Here is a 25,102-nt window from a genome sequence, read left to right as displayed (position 1 = left end):
TACGTCATCTAGTTGAGTTTTATTTACCGTATTTATTTTTTAGAAACTTTTTAGAGTGTCCTATAACTGATAAAGTAATTAAAATAGTTTTGAAAGTTATATATACTGCCGCATGATGTAGAGAAGGTTAAGTGAACTCCCCTATATCCTGCTATGATTTAAGCAGAAGATAATGGCCCACATCTGTTCTTCAGTTCCATTACAAGTGACAATGTGCAACAGTTCAGCTGTGAAATTTTCCAAAGTTGTAGTTTCGGTCAGAATGTGCAGTTATGTAGGATGGATGGAAATGGTGGAAGTTTTGACAAAAATGTAAATTGCAGATTTTTTTGCAGAAACTATAATTGCAGAACTATGAATCCCGCTGAGTAAATAAAAGAGTTGCTGAAATTTTTGCTACAAATCTGCTGTATGTGACCATATTCTAAGGAGCCGGAGGCCCCATCCCATCGGTAGCTCGCATGGCATCACTCTATCACTTTGCAGCTCCATTTTGTTGATCATGAAGGTCCTAGAAGTTGGAACCCCCAAAAGCTTGGGGTGATTGAATTCTACCTAAATCAGGACAGGATTTTATATTGTTTCCTATAATGTACAATAAGAAATGATATTGTGGTACTGTGTTAGCCAGAAAAATCGATGTGAAAACTTTTCTGCTCAGTGATGACAAAAGTATTCTCGGAGTGATACCTTTATTGGGCAACCAGAAAATAATATATGTTTGCAGCTTTCTGAGCACAAAGGCTCCTTCTTCAGGCAGGATTACAAATAAATTAATAAGAAAAAAGGCACAATTCACACCTCCACTAGACGAATTCCAAATAATTAAGAAGAACATTCCCACTGCCTAATGTGATTTCCTTGGCTTATCTTTAGGAGGCATCACCTCTCCCACCTCATGAACAAATGTCCTACTGTAGTATCCCTTAAATGTTGCGACTTTTTCTTATGAATTCATTTGTAACCTTTGCCTGATAAAGGAGCCTCTGTGCTCTGAAATCTGCAAACGTATATTATTTTCTGGTTAGCCAATAAAGGTATCACTCCCAGAAAACTTTTGTCATTATTGGGCAGAAAAGCATTCACATCGATTTTATTTCCTTGTGAATATTCGTGTTTGTTAGTTAAATGAATATTGATCTGAGGAGCGCCTGGAGGGTCTGACCTCCCCAATCACACATTGGTGTCCTGGCAGGAGTCAGCGGTCGGAGGAAGGTCCATTATTTTTTAGCAAGAAAAGCAGACCAGGTCTCAAAATTATTTCAAACACAATCCCAACCCCCCTGATGACAGATCAGACCCCTTAACTCCTGCCAACTCCAACGTACACCCTTAAAATATATTTGGACCTCAGACAAGACCCTAAAATTAATTTATGCGCCCACATTTTTAAAATTATTCGAATTAATTCAGACCTGGGAACAGACTCCCAAAGTTGTTTCTGATCCTAGGCCTGCCTGACTTCTGAAATAACTACATCCCAGACTACACCCCTAAAATTAACCAGACCTCAGACCATTAAGCCTAAATGTATCAGACCCCAGACATGCTCTTAGAATTAAACGGAACCTGCCAAGTGATTCATGCTGCCCAAACCATGGATCAATGAATCTCAAAAATACTCTAGCATTTCAGAGGAAATATAGCTTGAAAATCCAGATCATAATCGGAGACAAGACCACTCTGGTGCCACTCCCAGGGTCACTCCAGGTATCTGATAAGTTTCTCCCAAAGCAAGAGACCTATCAGTCATCTTGAGCATCTTTGGGAGAAGGCAGCTGGGTGGCAGCGGACTAGTCTTGTCTCCGGCTACGGTCTTCGACCAGATCTTTAAACTATATTTTATCTAAAGCGCTTGCCTGCAATTGTGTATCCAGGCATTGATTTTAAAGGGGTTGGCCAGGTTTTAGCTGTTAATAACTATTGCTCACCTGGTAAATCCCTCACTCCTCCAGTATCACCACTCTGGTAGTCTTGAGGGTCTTTAACTGTTCTGTAAGGATAACATGCCATACATGCACATGTGACCACTGCTGCTAATCACTGGCCTCAGCGGTAATGCCAGCATGTACGTTACAAACGGCTGAGGTCATCACTGCAGGATAAGTCAAGCTTACTTCATTTATTGTCAATGTCTACAACTTATCAAGCTTGAATTGTGTGAAATATGTCTGTGGATAAGGGCTGTGCAGAGGAAATTACATAGTACAGGATCAGGGTAGACCTGCAGAGTATAGCTATAGACACACATAGATCTGCATTGGAGCTGTATACACTAAATGGTAGGATATTTTTAGTATTTTGTAGTGATGAGCGAACGTGCATAATTCGAGCATGCTTGGGTGGTATCCGAGTATCTTCGGACTGCTCGTATATTATGTTCGAGTCCCCGCAGCTGCATGATTTGTGGCTGTTAGACAGCCTGGACACATGTAGGGATTTCTTAACAAGCAGGCATTCCATGCATCTGTTCAGGCTGTCTAACAGCCTTAAATCATGCAGCCGCAGGGACTCGAACATAATATAAGAGCAGTCCGAAGATATTCGGATACCACCCAAGCATGCTCCAATACACACGTACGCTCATCACTAGCAAAGATTCTACATTTTTTCTTTTAGGGAGATTGCAGCAATTAGTTAAACGGGGGCGCCCAGCTCAATGCGGCAGTGCAGAATGTTTAGGATTGTGATGGTTTCTTTTAATATTAACAGTAACAATGTATAATTACAGGGGGACAAAGAGTCTGAATTAGGGCTTCCTTTCTCACCACTCTGCGACCGAAAGTCAACCCTGGTGGCACAGTCACAAATAGGTAATGGGCTACTTTCCTCTACTTCTTTATTATCACAATCTAAAGTAGTAGGTCCCCAGGCACGGTGCAGTGTGCTCTCTGCTGTACACCTCCTGAGGACGAGAGCGACAGGGGACTCCAGCTGCAACCCAACACCAAGATGCCAAAGAATTTATTAAAAAAATCTACAAAATAAATGATTAACTTCAGGGCTAATACATTTGTATTTGCCTTGTTTTCTTGTGTTTTTTTTTTGTTAATGTACTTATTACAAAGCAAGTATTGAAGGTAACTAAAGTGTTTATATAGTTAGCCTGGGAGAACTTTTATAATTAGATATCCTATTTTAATAGATATTCTGTGAGTGTGGCCGGGTTAAGATGAGTGTATGCAAAATCGTCAGCTTTCCATATAGGAAAAAACCCACGATTTTTCATTCGGACGTATGCAATCCTTACGTCTGTTTTGTACATCTGGTTTTTACATTTACAACTTAATAAATAATAAAAGGACAAATAAAGTTTCCAATGTGAATAACTGGAAATGGATCCACAAAAAATGCATTGCATATACCTATTTGATCTGTTTTTTGTGCACACACTGACGGGTGAGTGTGCAGCACCATGATTATTGCTATTATTTTATGGTGCTAAAAATCTTTTTCTGCAGAATAAACTGCACTCACCATGGCGGATGCACACACAATCGCATTCAGACCACTTTTAGGAACACAATTTATTTCTAGTTCTCTTTGTCATGTATGGATGATTCTAATCTTGTCATTTATTGTATTATAACTTTTAGGTTTTATAGACTTCATAGTGGAGCCAACATTCACGCTTCTTACTGATTCAACTGAGAAGATTGTTATGCCTCTTATAGAGGAAGCTACAAAAGCTGATCATTCCGTCTACCATAAATCCAGGTTTGTCATTTTACTTTTATGACATTGCTAAGATTTGTTTCTGCAGAAAAGATGTCAGGTTACAGCATTTGTTTTGGCTTCCAATTAATTTCCTTTACAATACTGCCACCAAGTGGTAGATGGATGTAGTGCATGTGTTTTAAAAATTATTCAAAAGAAAAAAAAAAGTTTTGGCCCTGTAGGTTTGGATTTCTTTTTCCCTTAGTAATAAAGACCTTCATTTAAAAACTGCATTTTATGATTACTTGTGTTATCTTTTTCTAATATTTAATTTTTTTTTGTGATCTGAAAAATGTAAGCGTGACAAATGTGGAAAAGAATAGGAAATCAGGAAGGGAGCAAACACTTTCACACAACTGTAGATGGGTCTGGTATATAACTGTGTGGCAATGAGATCTCATCCTCATTTTCAGATTATGTCCTGTTTCTCCAGCACAAAGACCCCTGTATGATATTTAGTGTATAAAATTAAGTACACCCCATTGAAAGAAGCACATGTCCCTGAAACATTCACATATTCTTCTAGAAATGTGGTGTACTTAATCACTGGGTGTCTGCCTGGAATGGCAAAGCTGCTGGGTTCTAGTAGACCCAGATCTGCTCCACCACTTACTTCTCACTCGCTGGCAGGTTTCATTGTACCTAGGTTTCCTATAGATGACCCAGTTACAGTGGAAAGTATGCACAACAAAGGACAAAAGAAAAAGGATATGTTCCCCAGAGTTCATGACATGTTACTCACAGATATACAAACTTTAAACGCCTTGGTTGATATCAATCAGGTTATTAATGGTTATATGAGGAATGTTGAATGCACTTAAGTTAATCATCAAGATTCACTGCTGGCAGTTCCTTTGTAATAGCTGACCAATGATGTCCCAGATGTTCTCAATGGGAGACCAGAGGCACTGTAGTTTGTGGTAACAAGTTTAGGCCACACTATAGCATGAGCAACCTGTGGTCTGGTGTTGTCTTGTTGAAAAATGATAAGAAATTGCAGTCCCACTGGTTCTACAACCAAATCAATGTAACATCAAGGTGTTAGTGTGCGTGGAATGAAAACCAGAGGAGTCCAGTTACCATATACACTGCTCAAAAAAATAAAGGGAACACTTACACAGCAGAATATAACTCCAAGCAAATCAAACTTCTATGAAATCAAACTGTCCACTTAGGAAGCAACACTGATTGACAATCAATTTCACATGCTGTTGTGCAAATGGAATAGACAACAGATGGAAATTATTGGCAATTATCAAGACACCCTCAATAAAGGAGTGGTTCTGCAGGTGGGGACCACAGACCACATCTCAGAACCAATGCTTTCTGGCTGATGTTTTGGTCACTTTTGAATGTTGGTTGTGCTTTCATACTCATGGTAGAATGAGACGGACTCTACAACCCACACAAGTGGCTCAGGTAGTGCAGCTCATCCAGGATGGCACATCAATGTGAGCTGAGGCAAGAAGGTTTGCTGTGCCTGTCAGCGTAGTGTCCAGAGGCTGGAAGCGCTACCAGGAGACAGGCCAGTACACCAGGAGACATGGAGGGGGCCGATGGAGGGCAACAACCCAGCAGCAAGGAGGAACAGGAGGAGCACTGCCAGAGCCCTGCAAAATGACCTCCAGTAGGCCACAAATGTGCATGTGTCTGCACAAACGGTTAGAAACCAACTCCATGAGGATGGTCTGAGTGCCCGATGTCCACAGATGGGGTTGTGCTCACAGCCCAACACCGTGCAGGATGCTTGGCATTTGCCACAAAACACCAGGATTGGCAAATTCGCCACTGGCACCGTGTGCTCTTCACAGATGAAAGCAGGTTCGCACTGAGCACATGTGACAGACGTGAAAGAGTTTGGAGATGCCGTGGAGAGCGGTCTGCTGCCTGCAACATCCTTCAGCATGACCAGTTTGGCAGTGGGTCAGTAATGGTGTGGGGTGGCATTTCTTTGGAGGGCCACACAGCCCTCCATGTACTCGCCAGAGGTAGCCTGACAGCCATTAGGTATCGAGATGAGATCCTCAGACCCCTTGTGAGACCATATACTGGTGCGGTTGGCCCTGGGTTCCTCCTAATGCTGGACAATGCCAGACCTCATGTGGCTGGAGTGTGTCAGCATTTCCTGCAAGATGAGGGCATTGAATCTTTGGACTGGCACTGCCTTTCCCCAGACCTGAATCCGATTGAGCACATCTGGGACATCAAGTCTCGCTCCATCCACCAGCATCACGTTACACCATAGACTGTCCAGGAGTTGGCTGATGCTTTAATCCAGGACAGGGAGGAGATGTAGTATTTTAGTGTTCCCTTTATTTTTTTGAGCATTGTATTTTGTCACCACACCACATTATGTACTTGGAGTAAGTTCCCTTGTGAAGGTCTCTTCATGATGTTGTCCATGCGGTCTTCAGACCAATCTCAAGGTATCATGGACTCCTCACTGAAGAAGAGAGACTTCTATGTCATCATCTATTTCTCTCTTGCTCTGCACCATGATAGCCTTTAAGAGCAGTAGCATGAGGTAGCATGAGGTCAATGGAACACCTGTAGCTGGACATTTCTCCAAAAGTGTCCCAGAAACCTTTTTTTTTCTAAGAAAAGGCCAACACCAGGCCATATGTTGCTTATGCTACTATGCACAGCCTGCATGGCCTAAATGCGCTACCATGGCTGCAGCAGCTCTAGAATTGTCTCCATCCAGCATATCTGGATCGTTGTGATTCAGAATAAATTGTGATGTTTTGAAAATGTTGTTTCTATTTTTCATCATTTTCATATCATTAACATGTCTATCCATCCTGTGATTTCCATGATTATATGACTTTCCCTTCTGGGTATGGCACTTTCAATGTTGAGGACTTTTTTTGTATGTAATCAACCTTTAGAATTCTAGTAATTTATTGGCGATCACGTGACAAAATCACATTATTTTCTTTTGCAGCCTGAATAATTCTGATTTTGGACGTAGTAGTGACATACAGAAGAAGCCCGGTGTTCGTACTCCTCCAACTGATGGAAGCCCTACGATGGATTGCTCTTTGGCAACTGTAGATTTACAACATTTCAAAAAGAATTTGGTTGAAATTATTCAGCAAAACAAAGAGCGATGGAAAGAACTGGCAGTACAAGGTATTACTAATCAGTATGAATGCATCATTACGGTTAGGGCCACATGGGTCTGGGCAGCACGGTGGCTCAGTGCTCAGGGGTCCTAGGCTCAATTCCCACCAAGGACAGTATCTGCAAGGAGTTTGCATGTTCTCCCCGTGTTTGCGTGGGTTTCCTCTGTATTCTCCAACACTACAAAGACATACTGATAGGGAATTTAGATTGTTAGCCCCAATGGGGACAGTGATGACAATCACTGTGGACTATGATGGTGCTACATAAGCAAAGCTTAAGAAATAACATCCAACCCAGAAACAGCAGGAATTTAATGCACTCTTTTAATTCCATATACAGTATAACATAGTGGCAGCTTCCAAACAAAAGCTACCGGAAAAATGTTTAGGTCACTTCTTTTAGCTGCTTCACAGCTTTCAAAGCCTGAGGTGGTTAAAATAAGCTAATAAAGACGGAACATATCCAAAACAAGTAGTTTTGACATTACTGTGCATATGTTCATGCTTTTTGGCATTGCTATTAGAACTTTTTTCAGGCAAGTTCCAGGCTGAATTCTTCTAAAAGAAGACACCATGTCAACATACCCTTACAAAGGAAAAAAAAGACAATTATTTTAAAACTAGGCTGTTCTTTTTTCGTCACAGATTCACAGGTATTAACAAGGCAAAATCTGCAAGAATATATTTTATTTTGGATTTATTGCAGATTATTATTAATTCCTTGAAGTCTGTAAGGAAAATCTTCAGCACATCTGGGGCCAATAAATCAGAAATTGACATGCTGTGAATTAAAAGCAAAAAAGTGCAAGGTTTGGATGAGATTTGTAAAGCCTCATTCATTTACCTGGTACTATGCTCTGCTACAGATTTTAGAGACAGGTCAAATCCACAACAATTTTGCTTCCTTTTTGCTGAGTTATTGGAGCAGAAACTCCCCAAAGATCATGAGGAGTTCAAAAACCACAACTTGTAAATGGAGAGTTGGGGAGTTTCCGCTCTGAAAACTCAGCCAAAAAGAACCTCAGTGTGAACACATCCTTTCTCTTCTGTGATCCACAATAGTGATTAATCTCTGCCAACTCTTAATACATATATTTCTAGCCCAAATCAGTATGGCAGCATGAATTAGAGACCATCTCCGACATTCTAGACTTCAATGTTTTTCTGAAACGCTGCAGTGTTTGGGAGAAAACCATCTTTAAAAGAGGAGCTGGGCATGAGATGACTATTCAAAGAGATAGGTCTCTGCCGGCTTCTCCCTGCCCGCTCTGGTTTTTCCCTATATACACAGATGGGAAGAGACCTTTCAGTCTAATTTGGCAGGTGTGGAGAAGCCAATGGAAATCTGAGTCTTGAAACAAACACATGTTCCTCATCATAGAGACAGACTGTGCTTCTGGGCAGCCTGTGGGCAGGTCTGTCCTTGGTTTCTCTATCTTAGAGCAGGAAGAGAAGACTCTGCCCACTGTCGGCCATATCATTATCTGAAAACTTCTAAGGCCGGGGTCACACTAACCGACGCAAAATACGGTCCGTAGTTTACAGGCGTAATACGGATGAATGACCCCTAAATAGTGCTCCGTAGGTCATCCGTAAGCAAGGTGTGGTTGCGTATTTTGTGCATGTGAGCATCCGTATGGCGAGATTTTCTCGCAGGCTTGCAAAATAGACATATAATGGAGCCCTATGACAGGGTTTCTAACAGAAACCAAAGAATAGATATAGACACATAGAATGCATACATATATACTGTATATATATATATATATATATATATATATATATATATATACAGACATACAAGTCATTGAGATAAACATATATATATATATTTATATTTCACAGAGTTCTTCATAGCAGAATAGCCGCTAATTAAATTGCCGGCTTCTATCAAATCATTCCCCAACCCGACATGAAATGACACATGGTTTACATTCAGTAAAGCATTTCATTTCATGTTTTTTTATATGTCCCTGACTAATAATTAGATGCGGGTTTGTGTGCAAAATTTGGGAGTTGTAGTTGTTATTTTAAGGGGTTAATTCTTTGTTAAAAAAGCGTGGGCTTCCCTTTGCCCTGTAGCAGTGGCGAATGGGTTAATCTAACAAAGGGTTAATGTCACCTTACAATCGAATGGTGACATTAACCCTTTGTTAGATTAACCCACTCACCACCAATATAGGGCAATGGGAAGCCCACGCTTTTTTTAACAAAGAATTAACCCCTTAAAATAACAACTACAACTCCCAAATTTTGCACACAATCCCTCATCTAATTATTAGTCAAGGACATATAAAAAAACATGAAATGAAATGCTTTACTGAATGTAAACCATGTGTCATTTCATGTCGGGTTGGGGACTTATTTGATAGAAGCCGGCAATTTAATTAGCGGCTATTCTGCTATGAAGAACTCTGTGAAATATAAATATATACAGTATATGTTTGTCACAATGACATGTATGTATATATATATATATATATACAGTATATATATATATGTATTCTATGTGTATATATCTATTCTTTCTTTCTTTATTAAACCTGTCAGTGTGAGTTTACTGTATCGCGCACTGAATTGCCAGCTTTTGTAAAAGACACCGGTGCGTATTTCTCGCAAGTCACATGTGTGGTCCGTGTGTAATCCGTATTTTTTGCGCACCCATAGACTTGCATTGGCGTATTACGGGCGTAGTACGCTGACAATCGCAGCATGCTGCGATTGGCACGGAGCGTAGAATATACGGCTGTTGGGAGCAAACCCATAGAGAATCATTTGTCCGTGTCTAATGCGTGCTTTTAACGCCTCTCACTCATCCGTATTCCTCGCCAGTGTGACCCCGGCCTTACACTGATTACACAAGAACCACAAGATGGATTTCTTTGTCCCAGGTATCATTTTAATCAGTGTAACAATGCCAACCTGACAATACCTGTAGTTTGCTTAGCAAAATCCTGCTGACAGGCTCACTTTAATAAATAAAATACACCTTTATTGTATCAATGATTTTATGGCAGAATCCACATAATCTGCGATCCTCTCTTTGTCACACTTCCAGTATCTGTATATTCATCCATTGATGTTGCTATTAGTCCTACTGAGAACAATAGTTCTACAAGCAATCACTGCCAACTATACTGCATTCTTGATCTTGACCCAGGAAGAAGCTGACCGATGAAACCCAGGGTCGGGGAGCAGCTGGCATGCTGCATGTGTGACTTACTGTTTATGTGTTTAACACATTTATTCTTGTGAGTATGGTAATATTAAAAAATAAATAGTTGGAAGCTATTGATCCAGTACTGCTGCTCTATGTCCAGCTGTTCATCGTAGTATTATTGGTGGCGATCACTTGTGGAGCTACTGATCTCAGCAGGACTTAGAGCAACATCGTTGGATGAATACACCAAGGACTCATCTACGTGAAAAACAGACAACTGCGATCAGATAAAAATCGGATCGCACTCTGACTCATGTTATTCTATGATTCCCTGCTCATCTGCGATTTTTTTTCTCAGCTCAGATCAGACTGAGAAAAAAATCACAGTATGCTGCGATTGGCCGCGTATATCAGACGAGACTCGCCAATGCAAGTCAATTTGTGCGAGAGAAAAAAAATCACACAGCACCCGGACCATGAGCGTGCCATCCAATTTTTATGCACCCATCTCCTAGAAAACCCGACATGTCATCAGTCCAGTAAAGTAAATTCACAGCGTGACCCATCAAAACAGCATAGATAGAATACATATATACATAGAATAGATAGATATTAAGAAGTCAGTGACATTAACCCCTTCACTACCTATGACATATAAGTACGTCATAGGTTGTGTTCCTGCATTCCATGTGATCTCCAGCGCTGAGCCCGCATGTTTCCTGCACATGACAGCTGATCTGATCCGCCCGCGGCTGTTAACATGTTAAATGCCACTGTCAATCTCCGACAGTAGCATTTAACATGGCCACTCCGCAAGCTGGTCACTAGACCGCCCATTGGCACACATGTCACATGACCGCGGGGCACCGATGGGTTGGCAGGAGATCCTGTGGTTATCATTGTGGGAATGCTATGAACACCGCGCTCATAGAAGGTGATCATTTTAGCTACACACAGCAGGGCTGTAGCACAGGAGATCGGATGATTGCAGTTTCTGGTCTCCCATAGAGACTACTGCATGTGAAAAGTAAAAAAAAAGTTTAAAAGAAAATGTAAAAAATAAAAAAATAAATGTTCAAATCGCCCCCATTCAAAATAAAACAATTAAAAATCTATAATAAAATGCAATCACAGGCGATAAAAACATCATATCTATCCCAAAATGGTATCGATAAAAATGTCAGCTCAGCGCGCAAAAAATAAGACCTCACCCGGCCCCAAATCCTGAAAAAGGGAGATGCTACAGGTCTTGTACAAAGGTGACATTTGTTTTATTTTTGCAAACTTTGCATTTTTTTTCACCACTTAACCCCTTAACCCCAGAGGTATTTTTGCTTTGCGTTTTCATTTTTTGCTCCCCTTCTTCCCAGAGCCATATCATTTAAATATTTCTGTCAATATGTAGTTTTGAACGACACCATTGGTTTTAACATATCGTGTACTCAAAAATGGGAAAACAATTCCAAGTGCTGTGAAAAGGCAAAAAAGTGTAATCCCACAGTGTTTTTTTTTTTTTTTACCATGTTCACTAAATGCTAAAACTGACTGGCCATTATGATTCTCCAGGTCATTACAAGTTCTTAGACACAAAACATGTCTAGGTTCTTTTTTATCAAAGTGGTGAAAAAAATTCCAAAGTTTGTTAAAAAAAATAATAAATTGTGCCATTTTCCAATACCCGTAGCGTCTCCATTTTTAGTGATCTGGAATTGGATGATTAATAATTTTTTGCGTACCAAGCTGCTGTTTGATACCATTTTGGTGCAGATATGATCTTTTGATCGCCAGTTATTGCATTTTAGTGCAATGTTGCGGCAACCAAAAAAGCTTAATTCTGGCATGTCGACCTTTTTCTCGTTATGCCGTTTAGCGATCAAGTTAATTCTTTTTTTATGTTGATGCATCGGGCGATTCTGAATGTGGCGATAGCTAATGTGTGTTTTTATTTTTTTTTCTTTATTGGTTTATTTTCAATGGGGCGAATGGGTGGTGATTTGAACTTTTATATTTTTTAATATTTTTTTAAAAAAATTTTTTACTTTTTGCATGCTTCAATAGTCTCCATGAGAGACTAGAAGCTGCAGTTCTTTGATCTGCTTTCCTACACACAGGCGATGATCAGATCGCCTGTGTGTAGGAGAAATGCTCACTTGCTATGAGCGCCAACCACCAGGCGGCGCTCATAGCAATCTGGCTATGACAAACATAGAGGTCTAGAGACCTCTGGTTGTCATGCCACAAATGGTGATTCGCGATCACGTGACAGGGTCATCAATGGGCGGGATTTACGGCGCGCTCACTGGAAGCGCAAATTAATTGCCACTGTCAGAAATTGACAGCGGCATTTAATGGGTTAACAGCCACAGGTGGATCACGATTCCACCCACGGCTGTTGCGGGCACATGTCAGCTGTGTAGATCAGCTGACATATGCGCAGAAAAGCGCGGGCTCAGCGCCGGAGCCCGCATCAAACAGAGGGAGTTCAACAATGGCGTACAGTTACGCCCAATGTTGGAAAGGGGTTAATGAAAAAAATAACCTATACATGCTTCATATCTACGAACTGGTAATGACCTGAGAAATCATAGTTGTAGCTCAGTTTTAAAATTTCGTGAACATGGTAAAAAAAAAAATTGTAGAATTGCACTTTTTTTTTGCAATTTCACCGCACTTTGAATATTTTTTCCTGTTTTCCAGAACACAATCTGGTAAATCAATGGTGTCATTCAAAAGTACAACTTGTCCCTCAAAAAACAAGTCCTCGCACGGCCATATTTACAGAGAAATAACGAAATAACGGAGTAAAAAAATCAGAAAAGTGGAAAAAACAAGGTCGTGAAAGGGGTTAAAATAAAGGACTTCATTCAGGCTGTGTTTTTTTTTACAATTTGACTGGGGTTAGTAATGGGGGCGTCTTATTGATATCTCTAAATTACTAAACTCTGAGCTTGATGTCACCTGACAATACAAAGCTGACATCAACCACAATAATATTTCCGCACTTGCCACTGCACCAGGGCGGAGGCTCGGTGCCATCTTATGGACGTGCAACTTATGGGATGGCTGAGAGCTGATGTTTTTAGTCTTGGAGGGGTTAATATCCATGGCCCCTTCCTATGCTATTAATATCAGCCTGCAGCTGTCTGCCTAGCCTTTGCTGGTTTTAATTATAGTCAGATCCGACAACATTTTTTTTGGGGGGTCACTCTTTTAAAAATCAATAAAGGCTAAATATACAGCTGTGATCTAATATTAAAAGCCTGTGAAGCTCTATGTGTATTACCCCCTTCCCAGGCTAAAAACAGTCCCCAGCTGTTGGCTTTCCCTCAGCTGGTTTACTAAAATTTGAGGGGATACCGCACCAATTTTTTTCTGCAATTTAAGGATTTATTAATTAAATACATGTACCGTAAGCTACACACGCACTGTACTAATTATATATCTCACTCCCATATTTCTATCTATCTATATTTACTTTGAAAACTATCTTTAAATTACAAAGGATTACTCTGTCTAAAAGCGCATGTTAAAATCATATTGCATACGGATCGCATATGTGGCGCCCCTGAGGGTCCAGTTGCCACAGAGATATACCCCACAACCAGGTAAGGTGAGTGCACACAACCAGATTCCAACACCCACATCCCACATACACCAGTAGTGTAGCAGAGCACCCTTTATGGCTCCCTGCTTGGAACACGAAGAGTGCTGGGAGGTGGGTGGAGCTTAGCTTAGAGCGGGAGCAGGATAGAAAGTGAGATCAGATCCATCTGAGGGAGGGAAAGCAGAAGGACGTGTCTGCAGCAGCTCTACTGCATATAGGCTGCTGGATGGATTGGAACACAAGGGAAGCTCCCTAGAAATGAAGGTTCTTCTGGGTCACAGCTGGAGCGAACTCCCCGTGGGTCACTTATCCACGCTGACTACAGGTCAGGTGGAGGAAGAAACTGGTCACAAAGGGAATGGCCCCTAGCCTAGATCGCATTCTTCAGGGTGCCACTAGCAAGCCAAAAGCTTGGTTACTTTATGGACCATCGCCCCTACCACAGTTCATCCGACTGGAAAGGCACTATATAGAATCATAGAAACGGTGAGGCGTTGTCTGAACAGGATTCGCAGCTGCTGGCCCAGAACGATAACTGTAAAGTGCTGGAGAGGAAGGAAGGAGTTGTAGCAGCAAATTGTTTGGTAACAACAACCAGGAAAGGCACACACTGACTGGGAAAGCTGGAAAGGTGCATTTCATCTTATGTGGAAGTTGGCTGGACCCCTCACCTGGAGGACACAGCACTGAAGTGGGCATCTGTATCGCGTGCAGAACTGTGAGTAAAGCCCATCGAACTACATGCACTGTGTCCTCCGCATGTCATTCGAATGTCAGACTGATGCTGGTGAGAAAAATCACATTGTACTCGCACGAAAATCTCATGCTACCTGCATGACACCCGTCCGGCTTTTCAGGAACGACAGTGGGCCTATTTTATTGACGCTGATGGGTATGAGCCTTAATACTGGCAGTCTGATGAAGAGGGAGGGTTCTAGATAATGTGGATTCTGCTTGAAAGATCGTTGATGCGTGAAAGTTGTATTTACTGTTTTTGGCGTGTTGGAAGGCTTTTTTGAACATTACTTTGCTCAAATCTCACTGGTATTCTTACGGTGGAAACACTAGACTGGTTAAACAATTATAATGACATATTAGGTTCCATTTAATACCTTTACAACCTGTGAAAGATATATTCTTCACTGGTGAATGCTGGTTTCCCCTCTGTGTCTAATATGTCAGTCATTATGATCTGGTGGTTACTGACCATGAAGCCACAAGGTAAGCAGCAAAAGCCCATCTGTTACACACAGTCTGTTCCTGCTGCAATTGTGGGGATCTGGAAAAAAATAACTCTGGTCCCAGCAGTTATTCCCCCCAGTGCAACACGTGCTCTGGTTACAGCGATCGCCATTCTTGGCAGCCTCATTGCCCCTTATGGAATCATGGAAACCGCCTATGAGTCCCATGCTTGTCATGTGTAATTTACTATTAGAGCAAAACCTGTTTCCATTCACTGACCGCTGGCAGCGAGGGATTGGTTGGAATTTGCAAATTTAAAAACAAAATATATAAATATATAGAAATTGTAGGTACGTTTTCATTATAGAGCAAGTATAAGCATGAATAAGGCCTTTAATAATGATAAAATAGAATAGCCAGAGATATTAGGATATTTTGCATTTGTCAGCGTAATAGAACAATGAAACGTAACTGACCGGATACATAAAAATCGTCTCCGTACATTTTACATGAAATGTCGTATGACCCTTTTCCGTGTAAATAAAATTACGAGGACCCAGTCTGTAAACTGCGCCATAAATAATTAATATTATAAGTGACTTTTATCAGCACAAACAATGACTACAGCAATAAACTATATGACTGCAATAAAAATCAGGAAGGGGCAACGTCATGGGCGAACATAAACTGCAGGATGTGATGACAGCTGAGACTATGCATGAGAAAAATCAATATAATGTCTGCTACGTCTATCAACCCTTCCTATAGGCCATTGTGATGACTGCCTGGTTGCCCGGCCTCCGAGCTCAGCAATGAATTAATACTCGGGTGAAGGATTAGTCACATTGGCAAAGCAAAGCGATGCGGACCACCAGTGCAGAACATGAAGAATCCCCAATAACAGAATATTCTAGTATGTAGTGTTAGAATAGGAAGTAATGTAATAGACACTGTATGGGTGAAAGTATTGGGATACCTTTACAACGGATAGGGAATCAGTTACTGATCACTGGGGGTCCAACTGCTGTGACCCCCAGTGATCCTGACATAGGGAGTCTGGAACCCCAAGAATAGGGCTCTACAGTCCCGTCCTGAGTGCAGTGGAGATGCGCATGCTTGATTTCTGCTCTAGTCATTTTCTATAGGACTTCTGGAAAAAGCCAAGTATAGGATTATATATTTTTCAAAAATTATTTTTCTTAAGAGACTTTTACAAGCGATTTCTGTCTCAATATACTTTAAGATTTTATAGTAATTTTGCCTATTAGTGATGAGCGAACGTGCTCGGATAAGGAGTTATCCGAGCATGCTTGTGTGCTAACCGAGTGTTTTGGCGTGCTTGAAAAATATGTTCGGGTCACCACATCTGCATGTCTCGTGGATGATAGACAGCCACAACACATGCAGGGATTTCCTGTTCATTATTCAGCCACAACACATGCATGGAACGCCTGTCTGTTAGGCAATCCCTGCATGTGTTGCGGCTGTCTAACAGCCATGAGACCTTTAGTCGCGGGGACTCAAACACATTTTTTGAGCACGCCAAAGACACTCGGTTAGCACTAGATCATGCTCAGATAACACCTTATCCCAATACGTTCGTTCAACACTAATAACTTTGTTAGGGGAAGGGGCTTTAATGGAGTACCAATATGGCAGACATGGGGGGTTCGCTTCAGGTCCCCGGCTGCCATCACAATATAATTTGCACGCTTTGACCTCGTCACGGGGAAAGGGCCAACAGAGAGACAGAGCCTCCTTCTGTTAAACTACTTAGATTCCACAGTTGCTATTAACCCCAGGATCTAAGGGATTACATTGCACCTGTCACCTGTAGTTTGCGGAGCAGGATGGACCCCTGAGTAGAGTTGAGCGACTTTGTTCGGATCGGGTTTCATGAAGCAAAATTTGTTTCAGATGAAACTGGCCCGACTAGGGCAAAAAAAGTTGGAGTTTTGTCCGAAACTCGACCCCAATGCAAGTCAATGGGGAATAAAAGTCGGCATTGAGTGGATGACATTAATCCGCTCAACGCCGACTTTTATTTCCCATTGACTTGCATTGGGGTCGGGTTTCGGACAAAACTCCGACTTTTTTTGCCCTAGTCGGACCAGTTTCATCTGAAACAAATTTTGTTTCATGAAACCCGATCCGACCAAAGTCGCTCAACTCTACCCCTGAGTCCTCTCCATATCATCCACACTTCTGCTGTATAAGTATGGCAGATGGGTTAAGTGGCATGTCCCTTTTAATAGTTTGGGAACATTTTACTACATGTACTTAAGTGTAAGACTTGAGTGTGAAACGCTAATTTTAATTAATCCCTACCTTCTTATGTGACCATGTAACACTGTAACCGAACCTTTCAGTAACGTCAAGGAGGTGTCCTAGGATTGCCATTACTATAAGTAGACTTGTAGTAATCAAGACTTGACTCGAACGTCGGCGTCACACTAGCGAGAAATACGGACGAGTGCTATGCGAGAAAAAAATCGCATAGCACTCGGACCAATGTTAATCTATGGGACAGCTCCCATCAGCTGATTTTTTTCTCGGCCATATTATACGGGCTGAGAAAATCGCAGCATGCTGTGATTGTCAGCGCATTACGCCTGTAATACGCCAATGCAAGTCTATGGGGGTGAGAAAACAATGGACTACACACGGACCGGAAGTGTGACTTGCGAGAAATACGCACCGGTGTCCTTTAACAAAAGCCGGCAATTCATTTTACGATACAGTAAAATCATGCTGACATGTTTACTAAAGAATAGAAAGAATAGATATATACACATAGAATACATATATATATATATATATTTATATATATATATTTATATACATGTCATTGAGACATATATATATATATTTTTATTTCATAGAGTTCTACATAGCATAATAGCCTCTAAATCAATTGCCGGCTTCTGTAAAATTATTCCCGAACCCGACATGAAATGACACATAGTGTACATACAATAAACCATTTCATTTCATTTAGTTTTATATATGTCTTCGACTAATAATTAGATTAGTGTATGTGTGCAAAATTTTGGACATGTAGGTGTTAAATTAATGGGTAAATTCGTTCCAAAAAATTGTGTGGGCTGCCATGGTAATTTCTCCGCCAGACAGGGAAAGCCAGTGAGTGAAAGCAGTTATTAATAGCCTAGAGAGGGACCATTGTTTTTTCCCCACCGGCTAAAAAATCTGCCCCCAGCCACCCCAGAAAAGGCGCATCTATAAGATCACCTCTTCTGGCACTTAGCCTCTCTATTCCCATTGCCTTTAGTGGTGGCTCATGGGTTAATAATAATGGGTTAATGTCACCATGCTATTGAAAGGTGACATTAAGCCGGGTTAATAATGGAGAGGTGTCGATAAGACACCTATCCATTATTAATCCTATAGTAGTAAAGGGTTAGAAAAGACACACACATTAATTTAAAATTATTTTAATGAAATAATCACACCAAATTTATTATTCTGCTAATCCAACTGAGTCCCTTGTTGTCCTGTAAAAAAAAATAAATAAAAAAACAACAATATCCATACCTTTCCGCCGTTCAGTCAGGTCCCCCGCTGCAATCCATCACAAGGGATTAGCTAGTTTACAACAGGTACCAGTGCTAATGCTACCAGCCCCGCTGTAAACCACTGCAGAATGAATGAAATCATGTCTGCATAGGTGCCCCGGCTGACTGGGGATGAACTAATAAGCGTGGGAAAATTTCTGAACTTTTTCCCACGCTCCTGAGTTCACCTCAGGTCAGCCAGGGACTCCGCACAGCTTCAGTGACTACCGCTGACATCACTGAGGCTACGTAGAGTCCCCGGCTGACGGGAAGTGAACTGACAGCATAGGAAATAGTTCCGAAACTTTAGAATACTGTGTACAGTTCTGGTCTCCGGTGTATAAGAAAGACATAGCTGAACTGGAGCGGGTGCAGAGAAGAGCGACCAAGGTTATTAGGGAACTGGGGGGTCTACAATACCAAGGCAGGTTATTACACTTGGGGTTATTTAATTTGGAAAATTGAAGGTTTAGGGGTGATCTTATTACAGTGTATAAATACATGAAGGGACAGTACAAAGACCTTTCTAATGATCTTTTTACGCTTAGACCTGTAACAGGGACAAGGGGGCATCCTCTACGTCTGGAGGAAAGAAGGTTTAAGCATACTCACAGACGCGGATTCTTTACTGTAAGAGCAGTGAGACTATGGAACTCTCTGCCGTATGATGTTGTAATGAGTGATTCTCTACTAAAATTTAAGAAGGGTCTGGATGCCTTTCTTGAAAAGTATAATATTACAGGGTATATACACTAGTTTCCTTCATATTGCGTTGATAAAGGGAGCTAGTCTGATTGCCGTATGTGGTGTCGGGAAGGAATTTTTTTCCCCAATGTGAAGCGTGCTGTTTGCCACATGGGTTTTTTTTTGCCTTCCTCTGGATAAACATGTTAGGGCAAGTTAGGATAGGATATGGGATGAACTAGATGGACTTAAAGTCTTCCTTCAACCTTAATAACTATGTTATTATGTTACTATGTAGGATGGGCGGGGGTGAGGGGACCATGCATACCATTATAGGAATGATGGGGCCACGCATAGCAGGATAGGGATGAGGAATGCCATACATACCAGGATAGGAATGAGGGGTGCCATGCATACCAGGATAGGAGGGGGTCAGCACATACCAGGATAGGAGACCATATACCAATAAAAATGCTCGCCAACTGGGCATAGAACAGGTTCATAGCTAGTATATATAAAATATATATATGTGTCTCAATGACATGTATCTACTATATAATCATCTAATTCTGTCTGTCTGTTTGTAACGGAAATCCCGCGTTGCTAATTGGTAGCGCCCGCACTGCTGATTGGTAATCTCCCGGCTGCGGAAGTATCCCAACCGGCACTAGCGATCTCGTTCAGTGTGACACGCAGCAGCGACCAGGCCCCTGTTGCGAGATCGCCGATCGTGGTGGATCGTCCTGGACCATCTTTTGAATGTCGGTCTCTCGCTGGCCAGCATGCATCGGTGTGTTTGAAAGGGACAACGACAAATTACCTCAATACTACAGGTCTGAGAGACAGGGTCCCAATGACCGTCGTATCATTCCGTATCGTTGCTTCGTCGCTGGTGAGATCTTACTGTTTGACATCTCACCAGCGACGCACCAGCGATCACTGATTGGTCACGCCCAGCCTGCATATTCTAGAATACCCGATGCGTTAGAATCGGGCCACCATCTAGTATATATATATATATATATATATAATGTATTCTATGTGTCTATATCTATTCTTTCGTTTGTGTTTTAACCTGTCATTGGGATCCATTATATGTCCATTTTGCAAGCCGGCGAGAGAATCTCGGCATATGGATGCAATACGGATGTCATATGGATGCTGACATGTGCAAAAGTCGCATCCTAGCCTTGCCAACGGATGACATACGGATCACTGTTCAGGGAATATTTCTGCGTATTTCGACCATAAAATACGGACCGTATTTTTATACGTTGTGTCTGACTCCAGCCTAATGAAGACAATTACCAGTCACCCTTAATAGCACATTATTGCGACACGATGAGGAGCAAAGTGATGACCGAGCAATCGATCAGATTCCCGTCTTGACACAGGGTCATAAAACCTGGATTAGAAATATAATTTCCTCTCAAACAGAAGGAACTATAAAAGTGACGTATGGCTCTATAATTAGTCTGCTCAGACTTGTAGAGCGTAGACTTCAGGCAGAAGGAGAGACTGTAAGAAGAAACCATCAATGCTTCAAGGCTGGTCTGGAAAAGTGCAAATCTCCCCAAAGAGGCTCTCTGGCATTTACAACTATAGGGTAATGTGCTCAGTTGCAATTATCGAGGAGACAAAAAGCCATCTGCTGTCCATTAGTGCTTGAAGAATACACATAGATATGATTGATAAGGAGTCAGGTTACCTCTTACCTTCTGTGAGCAAACTACCGCGGATTGCTGAATCAAATGGAAACATATTTTACTCGAACAATGCCAAGGCCAAGATGGAAAATCATTGATGTCATCGCCTCTTTTACTCCTGGCTTACTGAAAATAGGATCGTTCTGAAACGATTTTGTTGAATTTAAATACTGACTTAAAATGAGATGTTAAAGTTGTTTTCTTGGAAAAAAGATAAAACTTCCCAGGAATAGAAAAGTCTTGAGAAAAGCAGGATGTAAGTGTTCCTGCTGGGCCTATTTTTGGAGTTAAAATGTGGAGTCGGTCATTGCAGCCTGCACTTAGTGCGTCCTAATATAGCAGAATAGGGTACAATAGTAACTCAAAATCTCTATAGCCTATCAGTCCAGATTTTAGGATTATATATATGCTTTTTCTTTTTTGTATAGTTTGTACTTTTCTTATTTCATATTCCAGAATTTTCTACTATGCGGTGTTTCCCCCCTGATATTGTTGTGGTGCCCACTTAATTATCATATCAGCATCTGGCTGCAACATTTTTGTCCCCCCAAAAAACAAATTAAAGGGGTTGTCCGGTGTAAACTGATAAGTCTGCAGGCACTCTGTGTGACTGCAGACTTATGAATCCTCCTAGCCCACACACTGTGCGCTGCGAGGATTCGCCGGTTTCTGAGCCAGGACCGGAGGATATGTATGCGTTATACATACTCCCATCCAGAGCCCATCCAGTGGGCATGACAATGCTTCATACACTTGTATTGAGCAAGGCTGCACACCGACTAGTGAAGCAGCTGTCCAGTGGGCATTGCCAACTAGAGGGTGAGGCCAATTAGAGGGTGCGGCCTCACTCCATACAAGTGTTAGTGATGTGGCCATCCAGTGGGCATGGCCTACTGGAGGGTGAGGCCAATTAGAGTATGCAGCCTCACTCCATACAAGTGTTAATTATGTGGCCTTAGATTGGACGTGTACAACTAGAGGGCGAGTCCGATTAGAGGGTGCGACCTTACTCCATACAGGTGTTAGTGACGTGGTCGTCCAGTGGGCATGGCCAACTAGGGGGTGAGGTCGATTAGAGTGTGCGGCCTCACTCCATACAAGTGTTAGTGATGCGGCCGTCCAGTGGGCATGGTCAACTAGAGGGCGCGGCCACACTCCATACAAGTGTTAGTGAAACGGCCGTCCAATAGGCATGGCCGACTAGAGGGTACGGCCTCACTCCATACAAGTGTATGGAGCGAGGCCACGTCCACTAGATGGGCTCTGGCCAGGAGTGTGTATAACACATACAAACTCTCTGGTGCCAGCACAGAAGCAGGCGAATCCCCACAGTGCATGCGTTGGGGGGATTTATAAGTCTGCAGTCAAATAGAGTGACTGCAAACTTATCGATTTAGACCGGACAACCCCTTTAAGGTGCAGAATTAGCAGTTTGAGGAAGAATTCTTCAGTAAAACTGTTTGAAATGTTGGAAAATCATTGAGCAACTCTTAGTTGAGCAAACATTTTGAAAGTTTTGTCATTTTTACATCACGTTTTTTTGCTTTTTGAAGACAGTAGAGAGGAGAGGCCAGCTGTACCCACCAGAAAATTTATCATAATTTATGACACAAGAATGGGGTAAATTAGAACAAAAATGTACTTCAGTAAATGATTAGAGTACATGTTGTATATTGGTACACAGCAGCTGAGAGATGTTCATGGTTCAATGTGAGGAACACACATCTTACTCCATGACTTGATGAATGGTCCCAAAGGTGTCATAAACATGCAAGGAAAAATCTTAATTTTTCTGAAATATTTCCACTTTTTCATTGTAGAAAGAAATTTGAAATCCATAAACAACAATGAAGAAAGCGAGAGAGAACTGTGAAACCTGAATCTGGGGAAAATCATAATACTCAATGATAACTGGAGGCAGGTTCGAAGGACAAGAAGAAGAACAAGAATGTGCGGCCCAGCTACAGTGACACTGGAGAAATGAAGCATTGTACACCATACGTTTGTCTTCAGAATTCATTTCCCAGAATTAGAAAACTAGGGAAAGACACAAATCCAAACACGGTGAATGCAGAGGCATGGTGGGATTTCTGTAGTAGATGTTAATTTATGAATATATCACATATACACAAAATCATGTACATATCAGGGGCATGTAAATAGTTTGTTGACCTATGCACTTGTTTCCTTTATAATTTTTCCAAAAACTTTGACACTAGGAAAATCTGTTTGTTTTTCTTAGTTGTTCCCTGTGGACATCATCACTTTTTCAGACTGTTAATAAAACTTTGTTCATTTTGATTTATGTGTATCAGTGAAAGTTTTCTGTTGGCAAAAATAGCACAAAAATTACCAGACTGGCCTTTACTAGATTACTAGTTGAACTAATGAAACCCCCTGACCCCACATAAATTTGTGTACTCTTCTGGCAACCGTCCCAAAACCAGAAGAAAATCATTGAGTTTAGCCAGTCTAATCGGTATGTCCAGATTAAAGGGGGCTTTTCATCAGGTCAAAAGTGGGCAGATTTTGCTCTTATTTTATGGTTGCTGCTCCACTGAGTATTCCATTTTATATTTTTTTTAATTCGCCATTGGGGTTCCAGAGATATGGAACTTTTTATTAATGCCATTTTTTATGGTCCTTATTAATGGGGCGTGGCTCACAGTATTTTTCTGGGTGGTGTCTTTAGGCTGTTCTGCATAATTACCCTGTGAGCCACACCCCTTTAGTAAAAGCCAGAAAAATGAGAACTAAATAAAAAGGCCCATATCTCTGGAATTGTAGAGCAGATTGAAAAAAAATAAAAATGACAGAATATACAGGGAAGCATTGGTAATAGCATGGCCACTTATTCTCTATATCAGCCTCTTAAAGAGAATCTGTCACCAGGTTTTTGCTAGCCCATCTGAGAGCAGCATGATGTAAGGGCAGAGACCCTGATTCCATTTATGTGTCACTTACTGAACTATTTGCTGCAGTTTTGGTTATTCAGGTTACTCAGGTGCAAGATTTAGACCTTGTTCACATATATACTGTGTACTATCCTGAGCGTTGCGTCTGAGCTTCTGTATAAAAAAACACAAATTACAGAATTCAGGCGGAAACCACAATGGAGACATTCAGTTTAATGGGGCAGACAAAGGGCTTTATTTGTCCTAAATTTCGGTGATGCTCATCTTTTTTAGATGGACACAAAAGATGTTGCAGACTAAAGTTAAATCTGATGTTGGCGGTAAAGCTCCTTAAATGCTGTGGTTCAATAGTGGCACCCAAGTGGTTGTACCTAGGGAAGGAGCTCTCTCTGTAAGCCCATCGGGCCAGACACGACCACAAATTGCAGGGCTTATTCATACAATATGTCTGATGTGGCAGATATTTACTGCCGTGGATTTTGACACAAGTCCACTTTGAGTCCACAGTAAAATCCAGACTAAAATTAAAATGTATGTCTAAGGCTGGTTTCACATTAGCGCTTTTTAAGCGCACGCACGGCCGGGGGTAGCTCCGCCCCCGAGCCGGCTCTCTGCCCGGCGTGCCCGCCCCTTGCTTGTAGCGCCGCCTCCTAGCGGACAGCGGTGCCTGTGATCGGCGCACCCTATCTTTAGCATAGGGTGCGCAGATCGTGCGCAGGCCGTGCGCTAGTTGCGCTTTGACCTGCGCTGCGCACTTTTGACGGTGCGCCGTGCGCGCCAAAATCCGAAAAGTTCGATTTTGGCGCGCACGGCGCACCGTCAAGAGTGCGCAGCGCAGGTCAAAGCGCAACTAGCGCACGGCCTGCGCACGATCTGTGCACCCTATGCTAAAGATAGGGTGCGCCGATCGCAGGCGCCGCTGTCCGCTAGGAGGCGGCGCTACAAGCAAGGGGCGGGCACGCCGGGCAGAGAGCCAGCTCGGGGGCGGAGCTACCCCCGGCCGTGCGTGCGCTTAAAAAGCGCTAATGTGAAACCAGCCTTAATTTTGCACCGAATTTTTCATCATCACATTAATGGTGCTTTGGAAACTATGTCCATAGTGCATTGAGAAAATATTATCACAGATTTTCAGTTGATAAAACTCACCGAAACCCTAACAAATCTACAAATTAAGGGAAACCAGTAGCTGTTGACTCCTCCTTGAAGGAACACACTACCCAAAATGGTAAATCAGCCATTTAATTGGCTGATTTTACTTTCAAAACAATGTATAGTGCCTGATCTGTATTGAAATTGGCTGTTATTTACACACAATAAGCTAAGGCAGCCATATGTTAAAGGGATTCCTAACTTTAGAACATCTGTTTTTGAATCAACGTTCACCATTGATAAGATAGGTTTGTCTGCCCACTAAAATCTCTAGCAATCCATAGTAAT

The 25,102-nt window shown here is 41.8% G+C and overlaps 1 protein-coding gene across 2 annotated transcripts in view; it reads left to right on the top strand.

Moving 5' to 3' along the window:
- Positions 1–23,051, top strand: part of PDE1A (phosphodiesterase 1A) — a 317,847-nt gene extending 294,796 nt beyond the window's left edge. For both annotated transcript variants that reach the window (XM_073577497.1, XM_073577498.1), the window contains exons 11-14: positions 2,732–2,813; positions 3,597–3,717; positions 6,662–6,849; positions 22,571–23,051. In XM_073577497.1, the coding sequence (XP_073433598.1) occupies positions 2,732–2,813; positions 3,597–3,717; positions 6,662–6,849; positions 22,571–22,623 (444 nt within the window). In that variant the 3' untranslated portion in view covers positions 22,624–23,051. The remainder of the gene's footprint in view (positions 1–2,731; positions 2,814–3,596; positions 3,718–6,661; positions 6,850–22,570) is intronic.
- The last annotated feature ends 2,051 nt before the right edge of the window (positions 23,052–25,102 follow it).

The sequence above is a fragment of the Dendrobates tinctorius genome, unplaced genomic scaffold (genome assembly GCF_039654945.1).
Source record: "Dendrobates tinctorius isolate UK_male_01 unplaced genomic scaffold, ASM3965494v1 ptg000056l, whole genome shotgun sequence".
Classification (NCBI taxonomy): domain Eukaryota; kingdom Metazoa; phylum Chordata; class Amphibia; order Anura; family Dendrobatidae; genus Dendrobates; species Dendrobates tinctorius.
The sequence above is the reverse complement of the archived record's forward strand: the minus strand, read 5'-3'. Positions and strand labels throughout refer to the sequence as shown.